The sequence below is a fragment of the Erithacus rubecula genome, assembly GCF_903797595.1.
Source record: "Erithacus rubecula genome assembly, chromosome: 6".
NCBI lineage: Eukaryota > Metazoa > Chordata > Aves > Passeriformes > Muscicapidae > Erithacus > Erithacus rubecula.
Genome location: NC_136688.1, coordinates 18,479,228 through 18,501,356, shown reverse-complemented (window position 1 = coordinate 18,501,356; position 22,129 = coordinate 18,479,228). Strand labels below are relative to the sequence as shown.

General features: G+C 45.0%; 1 protein-coding gene across 1 annotated transcript; it reads right to left on the bottom strand.

Moving 5' to 3' along the window:
- Positions 1–507: 507 nt before the first annotated feature.
- On the bottom strand, positions 508–19,824 carry DKK3 (dickkopf WNT signaling pathway inhibitor 3). The gene is made up of 7 exons (XM_079310182.1): positions 19,572–19,824; positions 18,063–18,200; positions 17,475–17,558; positions 4,770–4,862; positions 3,446–3,590; positions 1,911–2,067; positions 508–1,034 (listed from the first exon to the last, which is right to left on the bottom strand). The coding sequence occupies exons 1-7, from the start codon at positions 19,743–19,745 to the stop codon at positions 788–790; spliced, it is 1,038 nt and encodes a 345-aa protein (XP_079166308.1). The 5' UTR covers positions 19,746–19,824; the 3' UTR covers positions 508–787.
- Between the last annotated feature and the right edge of the window lie 2,305 nt (positions 19,825–22,129).

Here is a 22,129-nt window from a genome sequence, read left to right as displayed (position 1 = left end):
AGTGGTAGCACAGTAGCTCCTGTTGTTGGTGCTGTGCTGTTCCAAACTAGACATGAGCAATAGGGATTCTTTGGGAAGAAGGCCCATGAAAAGTTACTTGGCTGGAAGCTCACATCTTGTTTTACCATGTGCAATAACATCTGTATGCCAGAAAACCATTAATAGTGGAGGAGCCATGGTAGCAAACTGGTGAGACACTGGGGAGTTTTGGGGTCAGATTTTACCCTTAGCTTGCTATTGATTTTTTAAATCAGTGACCTTTCAAAAGGGCAAAAATGATCACATGCTGTGACATGCACAGATTTATGCCTATGAAGTGTATTAAAAGCACAAACCAATTCTAAAGAAAAAAATTAAAATTCCTTTAAAAATTCCTTAAAATCTGTAACTGCAACAGTGTCAGATGGTTTTTTTACCCTAGGGAAATAAAACAACTCTGAACATCCATACTCAAAGGTCACTTCTGTAGTTCCTAGTGATTTAAAATTATTTATGCTTGTGTGTGTGTTTTAATGAGTACAAGCACTAGGGAGTTTATTTCTGACATACAAGGGGAAAGTAAAAATCCAGAAGAGCGCTGCCATGGTTCCCATTGGGCAGAATGTTTTCTCCAGGGCTGGATGAATTCCACAGTGGCTGGGACATGCAGGTTTGGTGCACAGAGAAGGATGCTCCTTCAAGACCTGGTTTATTGCACTTCCATCCAGCAGTGTGTGTTCAGGGTTCAGAGAAGCAAGACACTAAACAAAAAAATCTAGAAAGAGCTGACTAAACTGGTGCTGGGGCTTTAGATTTCATCTGCCAAGAGCAGCTCCTGAGCTGAGTCAGGCTCAGGTTTCAAAGCTGCCTGGTCCTCCAGGCTCTGCAGTTCCCTGCGCACCTCCTGGATCACGCTGCTCTCCTCGTAGTCAGAGAGCAGATCCTGGGGCAGCAAGCTGAGGAAGGGCATCTCATCCAGCACTAAGGGATCTTCTTCTTTTTCAGGGTGCTGGGTTTCATTGGCAGGCAGCTGGCACACAGATGTGGTGCTGTGGCTGTTGGGAAAAGGCACATCTGGTCATGCAGAGCATACAGTACATCACTCTGTGCTCTCCTGCCAGGCTGGGGAATTCTCCTTCCCTTCCCCACATGGAAACATGTTAAATGCACCATGGATGTACCCTGGCTGCCTTCACGTGCACCTCATTCTTACATGCTTGGCAGCTGGAGAGTTATAAATGTGATTTCCACATACAGCCATCCTAACAGCACAAAATGTTTGATCCTGGTAAATGAGAGCAGTGGCCTCAAAAAAAAAGAGGTAACAAAAACCTGTTACTTGAATCTTCAAATTCAGATAGAAAATTCTGGGCAGTTCAGCTATATTCACACCCTAATTAATTTCTGTGTTTCTGTACCCTCACCTGAAACGTTCTGACTCAACCTGCCATTTGCTGACAGACCTCCCCTGAGGTTAATGGCACATTAACAGAGATTTGGGTGCTGAAAGGGTGGGATCAGTTCTGCTTGCTTCCTCAGATGACATTTATGAAACAAAATGTGACCCAATTCCTTTTCAATGAAAAATTCCTTTTCAATGAAAAAACAAGAGTCAGACACAAAAGAGAGAAATATTAATCTGCATCTCTGTCCCAGCTATGATGTCATGTTGGGAGTTCATATGATGCTGGTAGTGTAGGAGCAAACTTGGAGAATTCATTTCATAGAAAATGCGGGGTTTTTTTACAAAATTGAAATGATCCTTGTGGGGCCAAGCAGGAGGCTGCACTGCTGCTGATGAGAAAAGCTGCCCAAACCCTTTCTAGTGGGGCAGAATCTGTCAGTTCTGTAGCTCTTCACCCCAAACCAAAACCCCCCTGTCCCAAAGCCCCCAAACTCCAGGCTGCTCTCCTGCCCAGCCCAGTGCTCACCTCTGGGGCTGGCAGCTCAAGCCACTGGCACAGGGGCACCTCTCCAGTGCTCCATCAGGCTCCAGCTCCCAGCTGATGAGGTTCAGCAGCCTGTTGGAAGGGTCCTGGCAGGGCTCCCCTTGCTCAGGGAGGGGTGTGCACACAGGGAACAGCAGCTCTGCAGACCAAGGAAAGGCATTTTAGGAGAAGTCCTCAGCTGTGGGTGAGCCCACGTTTAATTCTGCAGGCAGGATATGAAACAGGCTCAGTCTCTCAGTCCCCTTACAGACAGGGAGCCATGACCAGGCATTTCCCACTAGGTGGGAGTAGGACACTGAAATTCACCCTCAGTGAGCAGGATCAGCTGGACTCAGGCTGCTGCCAAGGCAGCACAGCACAGCTCCAGCCCCTGGAGATCCCACACCCTTCTAATCCCAACACAGATAACACCACGGGGAATCCTTTGCAATGAGCATTAATGACTGAAATCTGAATAGAGACATAGCTCTCTATTTAATATCTCTATTGTTTTTTTTTTTTTTTTTATTTCTCTGCAGAGGCTGCAAATACAGAGCAACTGCTCAGAAACTAATGAGGTTACAAGAACTACAACTCAGACATTTAATTCATTTTATCAATTCTGCTGTCTGATGGCATCTGGGGCTTGGCACCCTCGTTTCTACACTGAGCTGAATTTCAGCCTGTGTTTCCTCATGTCAGTAACTCCCAGCTTCAGTCTGGAATTCAGCTCCTCCAGACATTCCTATAAAACCTCCCTTCCTCCTCTTGTCTTCAGTCACCTCATATGGCAGGATAAAATATGAGAAGAATTCAAAATCTAAGTTTTTAAACCAGATTTGGTCAAAAGACAGATATATGTGTGGGTATGCACAGACATGTGCTTTACTGACCTATCAGTTCCCAATTTCAAAACACTATATTCTGAGCAGCAAGTGCTCCACAAAAATATTTTATACAAAAATACACATCTTTATTAGGACAATCATTTGCAATACTCCAAGTCCTGAAAAAGCCTAAAGTCCTGCTAAGCAGACAGCCATAGGGAATAAAAATAAATTGGTGTTAATCAATGGCACTATTTTATGCTCTAATAAGAGTATTCTGTCAATGTTCGTCAATGTTTTTACCTACTGATTGATTATGTATATATAATATATATAATTTTCTCAATAGCTATATATATATATCTATATATATAGATATATATATATATCCACACACATACATACATATAAATAAATAAATAAATAAATAAATAAATAAATATAAGTTATATATAAGCTATATATATATATATATATATGTATATCTTGTTCCTTCCTGACCAAACTCACTCAGCATGGTGTGATGCCCTGGAAGGCTCACATGGAACTCAGGGTATGGAATTATGGAATGTGTCTGCAGCCTGGTTCTGATGGGCTGCTTGCTGGGAGGAAGGAGAGGCCACTTTCAGCCAGCTCATTCGTTTCTCCTGCAGATTTTAAATTCTCCCCTGGGCTGGGCAGAGGGCAGGGTGAGGGCTGGGTGTGCTGTACCTCTGTGGAAGGCACAGCAGGTGCCAGGCTGGCAGTGGTGCTGGCTCTCACAGATGGTGCCGTTCTCCCCGCTGGCCCTGGAGCTGCTGCACCGGCCCCAGACACAGAGCTGCTCCCCACAGCACTCCACATCCCTGGAGCAGGGCTGCAAGGCAAAGCAGGGCTCACACAGGGCTGCCACTGGGCACCCAGGGTCAGGGGCACACACACAGCCAGCCCAACTGCACCCTGAGTAAGCCGTGCGTGCAAATAAATGGAAATTCATGTCCTGTGGGCACTGCCAGGGATCCAGGGGCTGCCCCTGCCCACCCTCACAGGGAACAATTCCTCCCCAAATCCCTCCCAGCCCTGCCCTCCCCCAATTTAAAGCCATCCCCCCTTCTCCTGTCACTACAGGCACTTGCATGTCCCTCCCCAGTCTCTCTCTGGGACTTTAGGAAATGCTGCTCTAAGCTCTCCCTGGGGCTCTCACTTCTGCAATCCAAAATTAAATAATCAAACGTCATCAGTGGAGAAGATTACTGATGGTTTCCATTGTCAAATGCAGTCAGGAATTTACAATTTGTTCAGAAGAATTGTTTCCAAAGAGCAAAGCAAAAAAAAAAAAAAAAAACAAAACAAGTCTGACTAAAACCCTTACTAAAATTTTTTAGTTGTAATAAGAACCAGATCTCATTGGTAACCAAGAATCTCTGAAAAAATCTCTCTGAAAGAAATCCCTTTGCAAATCAGAAATGCAAACCTCTAGCAGAAGGTTGCATTGTATGACAATTGCCCCAAGTGTTTCCACTACACACACTCCAGAAATCAACCTAATAAAAGCCATGTGTGTCACTTTGTCTCCTCTTTCAGGTAGTTTGATTAACAATCTTGTGGAGTCCTGGCAGGTCAGAGTTTCAGCAGCTTTTTCCTGTCTGGGCAGCCACACAAAGCCTGCATTTCTTTTCCACAGATCCCACAGGCAGTGCCTAACACAGGGCAAGGAGTGGGGGGACTCCACTGGCACTACTAAGACCCTAGTTAAGGAGAAAAATGCTCTTTTTCTCTAACTATTGAGGTTCTGGGTCAGGGAATTGATCCCTCCTTCAGCCTGAGCTCACTTCACACACAGGAGCAGCTGCAAAGAACATGTGGGGAGGGGGGTAGGTGTTGGGCCATCCCAATCCTGATTTTTAGTTACTCCATGTTGACAGGAAAATTGTTCTACCCTCAAGCAGAAAGCTTTGCAACTCCTTTTCTGTCAATTCTGCCTTGCTGACATTGGCAGCAATAATGCCTGGATTTTCTAAAGATCCCAAGAAATCCCATCTCAGGCAGGACTCACTGTGTGCTGGGGCTTGCAGAGCTGACATTTGTATTCCAAGCTGGAGAACTGGCAGTATTTCCCTGGGTCACAGTCTTCATCAATGATACACTCCTGGAGGAAAGATAAAGGTGTGATTTGCCAGAATTCAGGCCTCTCCTTGAAATACCAGCAGCTCCTCACTGATCATATGTCTGATTTGGGAAACAAAGCATAAAGTTGTTTGGTTTTATTTCCTTTCTGGGGTTCTTTGTGCAATCACAGCTCTGTGCCCTCTCCCTGGATTTTCTAAACCCTCTGACCCCAAATTTCTTGGTGGCTTCAGCCCCTGGGCCATGGCAGTGAGGAGAACAGAGAGTGATGTGTCTGCTCACAGGGAGAGGGGGTGCCTCTCAAAAACTGTGTGATTAACCCTCTTCTCCAAAATGTCATTTATTTGTGTTGTTTTCTCCAGGCTGGAAAGAATGTAGACAACAAAAGAATAAATTACAGCAGCATTCTGAGTCACCTGTACTCCAGCACTGTTTTGTGCCATTGCTAGTGGAAAGAAAAAGGGAAAGAAGGAGAAGGAGAAGGAGAAGGAGAAGGAGAAGGAGAAGGAGAAGGAGAAGGAGAAGGAGAAGGAGAAGGAGAAGGAGAAGGAGAAGGAGAAGGAGAAGGAGAAGGAGAAGGAGAAGGAGAAGGAGAAGGAGAAGGAGAAGGAGAAGGAGAAGGAAGAAAAGGAAAAGGAAAAGGAAAAGGAAAAGGAAAAGGAAAAGGAAAAGGAAAAGGAAAAGGAAAAGGAAAAGGAAAAGGAACTACACAGATTCTCTGGATTCTCTGAAGTAAGCCCTTGGCTGCTCTCTGGCAGTCTAATCTCACTTGCTGGAGCAGATCATCTGTGCAGCCCCTGCTGAAAGTTCCCATTGTTCTCTTCAGATCCTGCCCAGGCTCAGCCTTTGGGGGTTCCTGCCTGTGTGAGGAATTCCTGCAGGAATCAGCCTGAGTTCCCCATCCTGGCCACCTCAGATGTTCTCACTGTTTGATTGCCCAGAACACAGAACAGAAGCCAAACACACTTCTGACTCTTCTCACATGCTCAACTCAACATTCAGGTTATGTGTTTATAATTCAGAAGAATTCCTTTTAGCTGCCTCAAGGAATTAGTATCACCAGGCCTAGGCTGCTATAAACCACCACATTTTTCAACTTCATTATCCCAGTACTGTGTGTGTTCTGGTTTTTTGTTTTGTTTTGTTCTTTTTTTTTCCTTTCTTTTCTGTTTCTACATAACCAGGTGGATCAAATACCCAAAAATCCAAATGTTATACCTCCAGTATGCTGGAGGTTTTGTGGCTCCAAGTGAGCAGCCAGCCACTTCTCTCTCTGTTTGTGGCTTTGTCAGCTGCTTTATGAGTGCCCTGTGTAAACCACACCAGAGCAGACTGTACTGTTTCATTCCTCTCCATCCCCTTCCAGGCAAACAGCCAGGTCTGCCTGCAGTCAGGTTTTCCAACTGTCCTTCCCCACAAAGGAGAAATCCAGCCAGGATTGCTTTAAGCTCATGGAATAACTCTCTTTACTCTAAACCACCAAAGCTGCAATTCTCCAGCTGCTGATTTCTCCTGGATTCATGAGCCCCACACCAGAAAACTTTCTCCTCTTACTGAATTGTGTCCCACCAGCTCAGACATTCTGTTTAATGAGGACTTCCAGTCAGGGAAAAAAAAAAAAAAATCCTTTTGTGGTTTTCTTTCCTGGTGTGGCCAAAGCTTCCTTTCATGTGTGCTCAGTGAAACTGTCCCACACTCCAGAGCAATTCACCCCACCAGACACATGCAGATGTGCAACCATGCATTTTATTATTATTTATTTTTTCTTACTTAATCAGGCAATTTTCTAATTCAGCTGCCTTTGGAGATGTTGGACAATGAGCAAATCTGAACACCTACATCAGCTGGTTGTCAGTGGGTTATCAGTGGGTTTATCAGTGGGTTTATCAATGGGTTTATCAGTGGGTTTATCAGTGGGTTAGCAGTGGGTTAGCAGTGGGTTAGCAGTGGGTTTATCAGTGGATTATCAGTGGGTTAGCAGTGGGTTTATCAGTGGGTTATAAGTGGGTTAGCAGTGGGTTAGCAGTGGGTTAGAAGTGGGTTTATCAGTGGATTATCAGTGGGTTAGCAGTGGGTTTATCAGTGGGTTTATCAGTGGATTATCAGTGGGTTAGCAGTGGGTTTATCAGTGGGTTATCAGTGGGTTAGCAGTGGGTTTATCAGTGGGTTTATCAGTGGATTATCAGTGGGTTAGCAGTGGGTTTATCAGTGGGTTATCAGTGGGTTAGCAGTGGGTTAGCAATGGGTTTATCAGTGGGTTAGCAGTGGGTTAGCAGTGGGTTATCAGTGGATTATCAGTGGGTTATCAGTGGGTTAGCAGTGGGTTATCAGTGGGTTATCAGTGGGTTAGCAGTGGGTTATCAGTGGATGTGCTGGGAGCCACCAAGCACAGAGGCCAGGATGGGAATCCCATGCCAAGGACACACTCAGCATCCTGAGGACTCTTACTATAATATTGAGCTCTGCAGTGAACATCCTGCAGCCCCTGGAAGCTATTTGGGCATTAGGATCTATTCCAAAACCAACAGGGGAGAAAAAAAACCCAACAAAAACCCACCCAACAAAAAAAAAATTAAATTATGGAAAAGGTTCCTAAGCCTGCTGAAACAACTGCTGCTGAAAGAAACTTCAGGTTTCTTGCCTTTGCCAAAGATGATTGCTTTCCCACAGAATGGTTATTGTCCATTTTATTTGCAAATAGAGCTGAAAGTGATGCTGGTGGCAGCTGCAGGTGGCAGCCCCAGACCCTGGATTTGTCCATTTGATTTGTCCATTTGATTTTTCCATTTGGTTTTTCCATTTGATTTATCCATTCCCTCTCCCCACTCACACTCACTCTGCCTCCTCAAAAAGTTCTTCTGCAAAGAAAACTTTAAACAAAACTCCCTCTTCACTGCTGATATCTTCAGCCAGTGTTTGTCAGGGACTGTCTTGAGTGATGCTTTCTCTGCTGGGATATTTTCTCTTTAGTTGAGAACCCAAGGAAGCAGAGGAAGGCACAGTCATGAGTTAATACACAACCTTCTGTGGTTCTCTGGCATGGGGGCAGTGGGATTCCAGCAGGAGAGCCCCTTCTCCCCTCCTTGTGTCATCCACATGGCAAAGTTTGCTGGTTTATTTAAATCTGTGCCTACAAACTCCTGCAGCAGCTGGGGGGAGAGGCAGGATTTTTGTGTTTTCTGCCCAGCTGGGAAGCCAGAACAGCCCTTCCAGAGTGTTCATTCCTAACCCTCTGTGCATTTCAGGTGTAGAGGCAAAAATCTGTGATTTTGGAGAGGTGAGGAAGCTCTCAAAGGCAGCAGGCACACAGTGCCACTAAAGGCATTGGTGTGACAATCAGAAAATGAGGTTTGGGGGTAACCTTGGGAATGGATGGGAGCACCCCTCACTGCATTTCAGAACAGCTGTGTTCCAAAAGTTCTCTGCACAGAAACCCCTTTGCATATATTAAAAACCCCTCACACAAAGCAATTCCCTTTCCAAAGACCTGTAACTCAGGTAAAACTCAGCATTAACCCCCCAAAACCAGAGCTGCAGATCCTCCCCAGGCAGAGCAGAGCTCACCTGAGCCAAGAACAACTCCAGGGCTGCAGAGCCCTGCTCACACTGAGCTGGCACCTCCCAGCAGCCAGCCAGCCAAGAGTTAACATTGCTGTGTTTGCTAATCCCCCTCCAGGTTCTGATTTAGTTTCTCCAAGTTGTTTCACACAGGGCTGCTCTCCATTACTGCAGCAGATGGCAAAAACTGCTGAGTAGTAGGGAAAAAAAAAAAAAGAAGCATAAAACCTGTTTTATATCCTGTGAGTACTAAAAAAAAAAAGGCAGAATTACATAGAATGGAATATTCTTTCATGGAAACTACTGCCTTAATTTGAAATGCACTAGTATTCCAGTTCCTAATCTCTCACTTGTCTAGACAGGGCACATAATGCATTTGTCTTTAATGAGATATGAATTAATTTGCCTTGAAACAGCTCAAAACCTCTGTAATACTTTCCAGCAGTGCAAACCTCTCCCTGCTGCCCTGCCAAGCACACAGCACTTGTAACATGAGGAGCTCCTGTTGATAAAGGACATCCCAAAAGGAGCAGACATGGGCTGCAGGCTGTGCTGGGGGCTCTTTGGGTGGCTGTCCAGCAGGAATGTCACTGCTGAGCTCCATCCCATAAACAACAGAGCCCTTGGCTTTGTCCTCATCCCCTCCACAGAGCCAACCCCATCTGAGTCCTTTTTCCCATTTCCCAGAAATATTTTATTTGGGAAAAACTTCATTGCTTGTTCTCCACGTGACAATATAAACAGAGGCAGAATAGGAGAGAACTGAGGCTGGCCTGGGAGGTTTGGGCTTGGCTTTAGGCACCCCAAGCAGCACAGCCTTGACATGCTGCCAAAAAGGGAATTACTGAGGCAGCTGTGACCCCACAACCTGCCCAGCACCAGGGTAAGGACTGCATCCCTTCCCACTCCTCCTGCTTATTCCCACACACAAACTGGGATCCTGCCACTCACCAGAGCCTTGGGCAGCTAATGCTCAATGCCAAAAGAGGAAATAAATCAAATATCATCTTATCTTCAAAGAAATTACTCCATTGAAAGAAGAAACTACACCCAAAAAACAAAAACTAAAACAAACCCAAAGAACAAGACCCAAAAAAATCCTGGCAAAGGCCTCAGAATAATGAGAAAAATGAGAATAATGAGTTCCAAGCACTCATTCCAACCTATTTTGCCATGGCATCAAAGTGGGCATGTGAGAACTATTTGAATTTAGAAGAAAAACCCAATAAATTATATATCTGACAAGTAATTAATTTAGTCTGAAAACTAAGGGCTATCTAACAAGGAAAGGAGAAAAGGACTCTGTGTGTGTGTACGTTTGTTTGATTATTTGTATATGTGAGGTCAAAACTCTGATGCATGTTTATAAACAAAGTTTTCCCAGTGAGTTTGCAATTGATGGTCCTAACAGAGAGATGCTTTTACCTGTGGATGTGTAGATGGGAGAAAAGCAAATCTTTGGTCTGGGATAATCAGGAGATGAGTACAAACCCTGGTGGAGTGAGAAATCCTGGGTTCCATCCCAAAATCCTTGAGCTCAAGGAGACTCTCTAGGTCTGGAGTGCCAAAATTTGTGAGCAGCAGAGATCACACACTCAGCCCTGGGCAGGGATGATCCCATCACACACTCAGCTCTGGGCAGGGATGATCCCATCACACACCCAGCTCTGGGCAGGGATGCTCTGATCATACTCAGCCCTGGGCAGGGATGCTCACCAGGAGCTGGGCTTTGTCCCAGGCTGCTCCTGACAATTGGCAGCTCCAAAGCTCCTGTGATTCACCACCCAACCATGTCAGCTCTGCTGATTCCTGAAAGCAAAACAACAGAGTAGCTGTGCACAGGGAGGATGTGAGACCTCTGGGAGGAAAGAAAAGCCTTTGAAAAAAAGATTTCTGCACTTAATAGCTGCTGGCTGATCTTTATCACTAAATTAAGAGTAGCACACTGAGAGGAAGACATTGGCCTCAGTGAAATGATTTCAAAGTTTGAGTCCTGTGGGCTTTGTTCCTATACAATGTATTTTTTTTGTAGTGTACGGTTTCAACAGACAACTCTGTCTAAGGTGCCAGCCAAAGATAATAACATGGAACAGAAGGACATTGGTGAGGATCCACACTCAATGGATTTTGCCCATGGCAGAGTTGACAGTATGAGGCTGTTTTTGCTGCAGAAGAAAGGGAACAGTTTATTTTCCATGAGCTGTAGATGGAAGAAGGGGTTTGAGTTACAGCAACAGCATTGGAATAAATCAGGTCCAGCACTTGAGGATTTTGGGAACATGAGATCCATGTCTGCCTAAGGATGGAGCAGGAATTGGGTGATAGCTGTTGGCTCTTTGAAGCTTTGTCAAGACCTCCTCTTTGGGGCATTTGTTGTGATTACAAAAGAGCCTCTTTTATTGTATAATTGCCTTAATTTAATCTTCCATCTGAAATCATGTGCTAGGGGATATCAACAACAGGAGAGGATGACAGTTCATGAATATTCATCCCACTTCCTAAACAAAGACAAATGAGGAAGAATTTAAAAGCATCTCCAGCACAATTTTGTCCTTCCAAAAGGGGCATAAGCACATGAATGCACTTCAGATTTCCACCAAGTGAAATCCAAGACAAACACTACCAGGGGACCAAAACTCTCCCTTGCTGACAGCTGTGAGATGTCCTGGACCCAGGAAACCACCAGGGCTGCCCTTTTCCTGACACCATGATGTCAAACCCTCCACACACCCTAAGATACTTCTTCTCCCCCTGGACTTCCCCAAGGAAGAAGTTTGAGGGATTCCTCATGTGATGCAAATCCACAATAGATGACTCAGGCTCTGAGTCACTTCCAGACAGAATAAGGAGTAAACAGCCCCAGAATTCCCACCCACCCTGTGATCCTTCAGTGCAGTCCTGCTGTGTTACAATGCACTGCTGGCTGGAGGGGAGAAGGGCACTGATGGGAAGGGGAGGATCAGGACAGGAGAGAGGATCAGGAGCCATGAGCTGGCAGGGGAGCAGTCACCAGAGGTGTCCCCAAGGGCTGCCAGTGACTCAGCCCCCCAGGCCAGGCAGGCACTCACAAAAAAAGCCAAAATGCTCTTTGTGAATCTTGGGAGGGAGGATAAAGCTGAGAGACAGTTGACACAGAAATGCATTTCTCCAGGCACTGCATTTCAAACCACCATTCTATTCTACAGAGCTTCTTTACTCTTTCTTTTTCTTTCTTTCTTTCTTTCTTTCTTTCTTTCTTTCTTTCTTTCTTTCTTTCTTTCTTTCTTTCTTTCTTTCTTTCTTTCTTTCTTTCTTTCTTTCTTTCTTTCTTTCTTTCTTTCTTTCTTTCTTTCTTTCTTTCTTTCTTTCTTTCTTTCTTTCTTTCTTTCTTTCTTTCTTCTTTCTTTCTTTCTTTCTTTCTTTTCTTTCTTTCTTTCTTTCTTTCTTTCTTTCTTTCTTTCTTTCTTTCTTTCTTTCTTTCTTTCTTTCTTCCTTTCTTTCATTTCTTTCTTTCTTTCTTTCTTTCTTTCTCTTTCTTTCTTTCTCTTCTTTCTTTCTTTCTTTCTTTCTTCTTTCTTTCTTTCTTTCTTTCTTTCTTTCTTTCTTTCTTTCTTTCTCTTTTCTTTTCTTTTCTTTCTTTCTCTCTTTTGCACAGCAACTCTGCCACCATACCTGTGACACCACAGATGTAACCAGCTTTAACCATTTATCTGCACCCTCTGCATCTGTCTCAACCACTCCCAGATTATAACAGATGCCAATAAAAGATGAAAAGACAAAACACCTCTGCTATACATCCAGTACTGTAGCCTGTATTTCCCAAAGCCTTGGCTACTGTTGTTACCCTTCCAGCTAAGGCTTGCTGCTTAATTAGATAACATGGTTTCAGCTAAAACCTCAAATAAGCAGTTGCTGGAGCCAATGGATTAAGTCATGTAATCAAAACCAGTGGAAAAAAAAAAATTCTCACTTGCCTTAAAGCTTTTCCTCTCATGGTTAATTTGCTACATGTGCATGGCAAGAGGAGAGAAACACTGCTGATAAATCTTCAATAAAGAAAATCCATACCATGACCTCTTAACAGACTTCACTAGATCACAAAATTGCCACCAGCCCACACAAAAGATTCACTCTCCTGAATGGATGTTACCTTAAAGAGAAGATGGTTTATAATCTGCTCTCACTAACCCTGCCCAGAGCACTGGATCAGCTCTGGGCACTGTCACTGCATCAGCAAGAGCTTTGGAGGGGAAATTTATCACAAGAAATCTTTCTCTCATCAGCATTTAGCTGCTCAAATAATCCAGAGAGACAAAAACAATGAGGTGACTCCTCAGCCACCTTGATAATTTTTTTTTTTTTTTTGGGGGGGGGGGTTTAGCTGGAATAGAAATGAAATAGAAATAGAAAAAAAAAGTAGAAATACAACACATGAGGTTCTGGCAAGTTTCTTAACAATTCTACAATACAGGCACAAACTGGAACTGCTGATGAAGACTTTTGGAATATCCCAAGTTAAACCCTCAGTTAAATCCCCTAAAAGCTTCTGCACCACTAGGGAGCATTTGCTGCCTGTGGAGCTGCCTGTGGAGTCCCAGAGATGAGCACACAGCCCATCACACCTTTCTCACAAGGATGAGTCCCTCTCTACAGGAGTCACAGCCTGAAAACACTCCAGATTAACAAGAGCAGCTCAGAATGATCATTGAGCAATTGTTCTCATCTTCAGCTAAATCCTCTCTCCCTTTGCACCCTTCTCCACATCATTTCCTGCTCTAACAAACACAGGCTGCTTGTCCTCATGAGCACTTCACACTTGCCCCAAAGCTCCATATTCTACATTGCCAAGACCAAAACTGAAAAGGGAGCCAAAAAAGGGGGCTCAGTAAAACATTATGTCTAACCATTCCATGGCTCCTCTCCAAAACAAGCACAATTTGCCTTATCTGCTCCTCCAGCAGGGATTAAAGGAAAGAACTGCACTGCTCCAATGATGAGTGGAGCAGGCTGCACAGCTATCAGAAAAGCAGACTCACCAGGGAATTCAATTATTGAATATACACAGCCTACCAGACTTGGATATTACATGATTTTTGGCAAGACAGAGACCTGGATTTCAACCCAGGAATGCACTTAGTGTGTCTATTGATGGTTTAAGGTTGTTGAGTGCAGGTCAGCAGGGACTCAAAGTTCTGTGGAAAAAAAGCAGCAGAGGAATTGGACCCAAATATTAAAAACTGCCCAAAACAAGAGAGACATGAGGGAGCACAAGTCAACACCAAGATGCTGCATTTTCAAACTTCTGCCATTGACTCCTCTCCTGCAGTGCTGCTGATGGAAAAATTGCAATTTCCATTCCATGGACTCTTCCTTCTCAATTTCCAAAGCTTTCTTCCTACAGAGCACTGTGGGAAATGCTCTCCCTGGAGCAGTATGGGCTTCAGGGAGGGCAGATCCAGCACATGAGGCTGAGCTCATGTTTGGGGAAATCACATACAAGGTGCCCAAACAGGAGCCAGGTGGCTGTTTTGGCACTTCTTCATGTCAGAGAAGTGAGAGCTTGAAGAGCTGTGCCATTCAAACCACTGCTTTTTCTCTAGAAAAGGAGAAAACTGAACTGTTTTCTCTCTTTTTACTGCTGGGAAAAGGTTGAAATGGGGCTGTAACAAAAGGGATGGCACCTGCACAAAGCAGGAGCTTCCAGGTCAGCCTGTGAAAGCTGTGAGGAAATGGAAATGACCCTGGGAAAGCACCCTGGGCATCCCACACAGCTACACCCCACCCTCCACAGACAGACTTTGCCCTGTGTCACCAAAGAGGAGGCACAGCCCTGCCCTCAGCAGGGCCAGGCAAACACAGAGAATCTCTTCCACAGGGCCAAAGTGAAAGGAGAAATGCATTATGCTCTCCCAGTTCACTGCTTTGCTCTCCCCAGACACCAGCATCATCAAAAATCCCTTCCAAAAAAGAGGATTGAAAGCTAGCAGATATACTCCTATTAGAATTTGGAATAAAATAAAAAAAATAAAATTAAAAAAAAAAAGCCCACAAAAACAACCTAGCTAAAAAGAGGAAGTGCTTTTTGAAATTATTTATCATATTACTAGAGACAAGAAAAAAGCTCAGGTACACTAGCTTTGATTTAGAAGAGAGAGCTTATAACAGAAGAGAGAATAAAATGCTGCTTGACTGGAAGTGAGAAGAAATACAACTAAACTTAGTGCAGCAAACCTTACCAGTACCAATTGTGTTTCCTTTTATTTTCCATCCTTGCCTTCCCTTGGTCTGGCCAATGTATCACAAGTGAAACAGCTCTAACCAACAAGCTGGGAAAGATTTTGGTTTTCAAGGGATAATGGGGAATGCTGTTATTCTTGCTGTGCTCTGTGCTTGAACTTTTGACTGAAAATATTCTAATTATTTGCAAGCCAGCAGAGACCCAGAGCACTCTGAGAGAATGCTGCTGCCATGCACAGCAGGGGGAAATGGTCTGCAAGGAAAACTCTGTGTGTGTGTGGAGGATTTCCCCTCCTGTTCTGTAATACCTGCACTTTATATATGTGCACATGCATATACAGATTAATTTCCATGCACTATTTGTGTGTTGGTACATGCACTGTGATTTGAAATGCAGGCATATTTTCTACCCAGCTGCTTCTCTAGTGCTGGATTTCTCATTCCAGCCAATAATGATCATAATAATGGATTTATTATTGCAATGCAGACACATCTTTGCCTTCCTGTGAGGCTCTGGTGTCACCTCTCAAAGCCCAAAAATGTCACATGAAAACCTTCCAGTGATTCCAGAGGCTTACAACTCAGCATAGAAAATAAATGTGGACTGAGGAGGTGTGGGGTTCCAGCTACCAGAAATTACTGCAGTGATAAATCACATTTATTTCAGAGAGGGCAGGTTTTGACAGTGCTTGGAAAATTCTTTTTCCCACCCAGATTTGTACCTAAAGGGCAGGAGCTGTGGGAATCCTGAACTTCTAGAAAATAAACTGAGCCTGTGAAAATGGAGTCACTCTGCCACCAATGTCACACAAAACTCCAGGTGTGAAAATTGGGGTGCATCAGCAACCTCAGGGCCCAGTGCAAAGCTTTCTGCACCTCATCTCCCAATTCTTTCACCTTAACTTTACAGATCTGTGCCTTTAAATTTGGACAAATTATTTCAGATCCCTCCACAGCACCACTGTTTTCCTTGCTGTAACCCAAACCTTCCAATTCTCAATTACTCCTACCACGTTTCTTTGCCCTTGCAATAGCAAAATGGATTCATATTCCTCCTCAATGTTTAAAGCACTTCCAGGTTTAGTGCTGTTGGGCATCTCTGGGTCACATTAATCTCATGCTGCCCCCAAATAAGCACCAAGAACATCTGTGGGCTGCTTTTCCTGCAAGTTGGCAACCTCTAAATCAGGTGTTTGTACCCTGGGTGTGCTGAGAGCTCAGTCTGGGTGTAGGGGGAATAAACATTAACAACTGCAGCTCTGTTGGGACCAGATCAGGCTGTTCCTGCTCCAGAGCTCAGGAAATCTGGGCTGCACCACAAAATCTGAAAAAAATTCTGTGTTCAGCCCTCAAATCCCTCATCTGGAGCACCAGGAGCTCTGTGAGTTCTGGGTGCAGCAGAACTTGGTAGCTTCCCACATGGAAAATGCAGCTGTACCTTGATATATGAAGCTTATAAGGAACTCTGCATGAACCCTGGAGAAAGTTGATTTGGAAATAATTTTTACAGCTGTGAAGAATGGTTAGACACCACAAGCAAGGCAAGCACATTATGAAACACCAGTGGAGTTGTGCTGCAGGGCTAAGAAGGTTAAAAAGTTTGCCTTTGTACGCTGGGTTTGAAGATGATGATCACATTTTCTAGGAAAAAAAATTAATTTGGATTGTCTTCATTAAACATAATCTCATTATTAAAGAGTGTTCTGCAGGATGTTAACACTTTGTATAAAATCAGCTGCAGTTTAGAATAGTTACAATTTAATTTATACCTCGGGTTTTCACTTAAGCTACAAGCTTTGCCAAATAGTCATAAAAAAAAAGGAAAGTTGCTTGTGTGTGCTATATTTTGCTACTTGCCATTTTCAGACTGAAATGGCAGTATGAAAACATGAGCTGCAAGAGGGAAAAATGTAGGAAAGAGGCACTAATTTTAGGTTCTGTGTCCATTGAAAATCGGAATTACTGACGTAGTTTTTCCATAATTATATTTATAAAATAATTTCCATAATTATATTTATATAGTGGTTACAGAGCTGCTTCTGTGAAAGAACTGGAGGTAAGTTACTCCAAAAAAAAAAAAAAAACAAAGCCAGAGCATGTTGAAGTAAATCAAAGCACAGGCTATTAACCAGCTATCAGAGGAAACCTGGCAAGCCCAGGCTCAGCAAGAGCAGGAAAAAGAATCAATTTTGGAAAAGCTGCAACCAAAAAAACCCTATTTTTTAAAGCAGAGCTGGATTTCTCATGTGACTACTGATGTTTGGCAAATGTACCTTGCAAGGCTTGGGTAAAGAATATTCTTGATCTTTTAAATTCCTTTGAGATTCTTTAAACAGCCATAGTTTGAGAGGAGGGGGGTTTATTGTCCCATGTCCCTCCCTTCTCCCCAGAGTGACATTTCTAACCAGTTATCCATCACTGTGTTAGGCTGAAAAGCAAACAGAGACAGATGCTGTTCCAAAGATCCCTCACAAATAAATAATCTGGGGTTATTTGCAACTGCTGAAATCCAAAAAGGAGATTTTCAATGGAAGACAAGATCACTGTTATATTAAGGATTTACCCATACTCATTCGAAGGGGCTGTGTAACTATCTGTGCTAATTAATATTTACATTTGACAGACAAATTGAATATTCTAACATGTCAATTAACCACAACAATGAAACTCTGTTTCCCAGTCTCATTATTCCTAAATTGAACTAATTGAAAAACACAAATATTTTTGGCTTCTTACCCAAAGGTTTAGAGTGTTTCAAAACATCCCAAAATTTTTTTAGGTGAACTCTGTCACAATCTTCTGATCAAGGAACCCAAAGTATTTGTTTGATTTTACAAAGGGAAGAAATGTGCTCACTTACATGATTCCTTTTGTTTTCTCCATCTCTTATGGATGTAATAACTGTCTCAGAAAAAACTGTTGATCCAGTTTTGTTATCTGTAACCTGATACAGGAAAGGAACAAAATCTCAAACCACAGTTTTTATTAGCCCTTTGTTACTCTCAGTCCTACATCCTGCAATAATTAACCCACTCCCACCCCCTCTTTTTTCCCCATTTTGCTGTCACTCCTAATAAACCCTACTCTGAGGGGAAAGCAGATGACAGAGCTCCCTCCTTGACACTGTAAAGAAGAAAAGGAGCAGGAGATGGTTGGGTTTTTGTGCCCCACATAATAGTTGTAGCTATGTCCTATTTTTAGCAGCCCCTTTTTTCAAAATAAATTGTTCTTTCCCACTAACCTTTCATGACAGATGTCCTTAACAGCATGACTAGCCAAGCACAGAAGATACAATCAAACCCCAAAATAATTATCATCAGGAAAATTCACACTCCGAATTATTTTGTGAACAAACATGTTTTGTGAACAACACTAGGGTTTGTTTGTTTTTTTTTTTTTGAAGAAGAAAATAAGAATGGAGAGCTCACCACACAGGATTTTCTCATACCTTATCAATTTCCTGATGAGTGTGAACAGTTCTGTTGCCCACTCTGGTTTCTGTGTTGGACTCGTTGTGGAAGTTGGGAGGTAACTCTTCAAAGCTGACTTCTGACAGCTTTTTTGCCCCTTCCTCTTCAGCTTCCATCTGCCAAGTTAAAAAAAAAAACAAAAAAAAAAAACAAAAAAAAAAAAAACAAAAAAAAAACCAACCTGAAAATTAGCAAAAATGTCACAAAGGAGACCCAACCATGCTTCTTGTGTCAGGCACTGCCTGCAGCAGCTCTTTCAATGGGCCAGAAAAACAGGGCTGAGCTAAACCCTGGAGCTCAGGGGTGGTGAAGCCAAAGTCAGTCCCTGCCAGGGAAAAAGGTGTGCAGACCATGGGCAATTTGGTGTCTGCACAGGCTGGGGTCACTGAGAGCCCAGCTGACTGCTCCACACACACAAAAAAAAAAAACACTGGAAACTTAAGGCAGAGTTTCCATTCTGATAAAGGAGAGAAAACATCCTGGCAAGAAACAAAAAACCCTGCAGTCAACAGAGGCAGCCCTACAGAGGAGGGTGCACATATCCAGAATATAATTATCTATCTCAGTTCCTACTGTCTTTGTGGGAGGAGGAAGGGTGTGAGTCTGTAAACACACCAGAATAAATCGTGTCCTTTTGTTTTTTTGCAACTGCTATAACAGAGCTAGGAGGCCACAAGTTCAACCAGGATGAACAACAGGATTTTACCCAAGACAAACCCTCTCCTTTCAGAGTGTCTGTTTATTTTAAGTAACAGCTGCAAATCTTTCTAAGAGCAAACCGTTTATCCCCCAAGACTCTGCTCAAACAATTCACACTTTGTGCTGCACACAGATCATTCTTCAATCCACAACTGACTACAGAGAAAAAGGGGCAGAAATGCTGATTACATCCTTGAGCATCTCTGCAGCACTGAAATGAAGGGTTTGTCTCGATGTGCTTGCAGTGTGAATGAAGGGGAGAACAGAGGTAGATTTCAGCAACCACCCAGATGACAGTAAAAGCCCAGAAATCACCTAATTATGGTAAACCAGGGTCTGTTTCTCCAGCAGGTTGCCAGCAACACGTTTTGCAGACTAAATATTTTTGAATGAGAACCTGAAAGGAGGATTCTTAGCAGGAAGGGGAATTAAAAGCACACAAGGGAGGGGAGTGCAGGGACGAGGTGTTTTGACAGCCATATGAGACAATTCCTTTGGGTCTGGTCTCAGCTCCTGGGCCAGCAATTCGAGACCAAGACAAGCGATTTCATCGCAAGCAAGCTGCTTCTCCGAGCGTTTTCGGGACACTGACAGCCCCGAATCCTGCTTTGGGATATCCTCACTCTCCCCCGCGCTCCTTCCCTGCCCACGCACTGTCCCTGTGTCACTCTGGGCTCCGCCCGGACCGTGTCCCGCTGCTCTCCCCATCCCGGGATGCTCACGGGGGATGCGGGCACGGAGCCGGGGACGCTCGGGGGATGCAGAGGGGAGATCCCCGGCGCCCTCACCTCCTGCACGGCGTTGCGCAGCTTGTGCTGCGTGTCCTCCATCAGCGCCTCCACCTCCCGCAGCATCTCTCCCAGGCTGGCCGCCCGCCGCCGCCGCTCGCCGCTCGCCACGGGCCCGCACAGCGCGGCCACCAGCGCGGCCACCAGCGCGGCCACCAGCGCCCAGCCGCGCATCCCGCTGGCCCCGAGCTGCCGCGGCCCCTCCGCTGGCCCGCGGTCCCTCCGCGCTCAGCGCCGGCGGGCGGAGCGATGCTGGAGCGGCGCCGGGCGGGACCGGGCGGGCGGAGCGATTCTGGAGCGGGCGGAGCGGGGCTCGGAGCGATGCTCAGGGCGGGACTGGACCGGGTGGATCGGGACCGGGCGGGCGGAGCGATGCTCGGAGCGATGCTCGGAGCGATGCTCGTAGCGGGACTGGACCGGGCCGAGCGATGCTCGGAGCGGGCGAAACGGGCGGAGCGGGGCTCGGAGCGGGACCGGGCGGGTGGAGCGGGGCTCAGAGAGATGCTCGGAGAGGGACCTGAGCTCGGAGTGATGCTCCGAGCAGGGCTCGGAACGGGCGGAGCGATGCTCGGAGCTGGACCGGGGCTGGAGCGATGCTCGGAGCTGGACCGGGGCGGGTAGAGTGGGGCTCGGGGCGATGCTCGGAGTGATGCTCGGAGCAGGGCTCGGAGCGGGATCGGGGCGGGTGGAGCGGGCTCGGAGTGATGCTCGGAGCGGGGCTCGGGGCAAGGCTCGGAGTGAGACTGGAGCAATGCTCGGAGCTGGACCGGGGCGGGCGGAGGGGCGGAGGGGGGCTTGGAGTGGGACTGGAGCGATGTTCGAAGCGGGACCGGGGCTCGGAGCGGGACTGGAGCGATGCTCGGAGCTGGACCGGGGCTGGAGCGATGCTCGGAGCTGGACCGGGGCGGGTGGAGCGGGGCTTGGAGCAGGATCGGGGTTCGGAGGGATGCTCGGAGCGGGCGGAGCCGCCCTGCCAGGGGGAGGATGCTGAGAGACGCGGGCAGATGCCGAGGGAAAGCAGCAGCGCGAGTTTCCCGTTCGGGACCGAGAGCTTCTCTCTCTCTCTCTCGGTGTTTTTGGACAGGTTTGGTGGGAAGAGCTGCGGGCACCTCCGTCACGGGCTTTGCTTTCAAGGCTCTCAAAAGATGCTCTCGACTCAAGACCTGCGTCTGGCTGGCCAGCACCCCACTGACTGACGGATTCCCTCAACTGTTTTCCAAAAAATATTCAGGCAATATCATAATTTTGTATCTGCACGTGTCTTCCCCAGTTTCCACGTCGTTTTTCTCCCTCGTGCTGTGTCCCAAGAATTTCACGGACATTTTTTGCTGCAGTCAGCTCACGGCTCCAGGACAACACTGTTGTGTCAGCACAGAACTGTCCTATAAGTCCCACTTTATTTTGGAGCCTGGGTGAGAGGCAATGGTGGGAAAACTATTAAAGTCCAGAAAAGTAATTATCAGGGATCAATTAAGGGTTCAGCTATGTTCTGTCACATTGCAGGAAGTGTGACCAACACAAAACTGCATTGGCAGAGAAGTATTTAGACAAGATATTCCCTTTTCCACCTCTGCCTTTGTGGTTAGGCTTCAGTTCATCCTCAAATCAGCTTAATAATATTGACAATGTACAGTTGACACTTGGATAACATCTACAATTTTAACTCAGCTTCAAGCAGCACCTGAATGTTAGATCAGGTATAATGAATAAAGTTTAAAAAATGTCTGAGGCCCAGATTCCCAAAGAACACCAGACTCCAAGGAAACAGCCTAGAACTCAGATACTTCTTTGTAATGCCTTTGTGAATTTGGGCCTCAAATTCCCATAAATCCCAGAGGGACTTACACTCTAAACAGAATAACTGAGGATCAGGAGTTTGTACTATTGACACCTCCTCTGGTTGTTTGTTCTACTGTTTTTATCTTGTATTATTAAAGCAACAGAGACAACCTCTCCAATAAATAAAAAAGAAAAACCAAACCAAACTCATCTGTATTTAATATGAGGGAACATTTGTAAACAGGCTCTCTCTCCTGTTTTTTTACAGTGGGGAAAAAACTCATGTCTGTTGAAAGTCCTGCTTCTGCATAAAAGCAAACATTGCACAGTAGGTTCTTATGCTGGACTGGAGCAAAATCTTATCCAAAATGATGTTAGGTAAAGGATGTCAGGGAATATGTTTTGGACTACAACACATTTTTATAGGTAGGGTGCAGCCCAGAGAGCTGAACTTTTTCTGAGGCAAACTCCCACAGCTCAAAAGCATCTCACATACAGCACAAAAAAACACACATCACACAAACCCACACACGATATTTTCACCAAGGTATAATTTATTCTTAGGCCTTAACTTATTAATTTAGAAAGAACACAGTGAGACAGAATAATTGTAGAATATATTCACACATAGTTAGAAAAAGCACATTTCCCAGCCATTACATAAAAGGGATTTGTAAGACTTAGATCAGTGTCAATACAAGCCCCTGGAGGCAAAACCAATTCCTTTCATGGGGAACGCACTCTTGTCAAAGGCATCATCTGAATCAGTGATTCTGGAG

Bases quoted from the DNA above. Each gene is read 5' to 3' on its own strand.
- DKK3 (XM_079310182.1), bottom strand. From the start codon at position 19,745: ATGCGCGGCTGGGCGCTGGTGGCCGCGCTGGTGGCCGCGCTGGTGGCC. The intron at 3,591-4,769 runs GTGAGTCCTGCC...TTTGCCTTGCAG, and splicing joins TCTGCAAGCCCCAGCACACA to CCCTGCTCCAGGGATGTGGA. The intron at 1,035-1,910 runs GTGAGCACTGGG...TTTTCCCAACAG, and splicing joins TTGAGCTGCCAGCCCCAGAG to CCACAGCACCACATCTGTGT.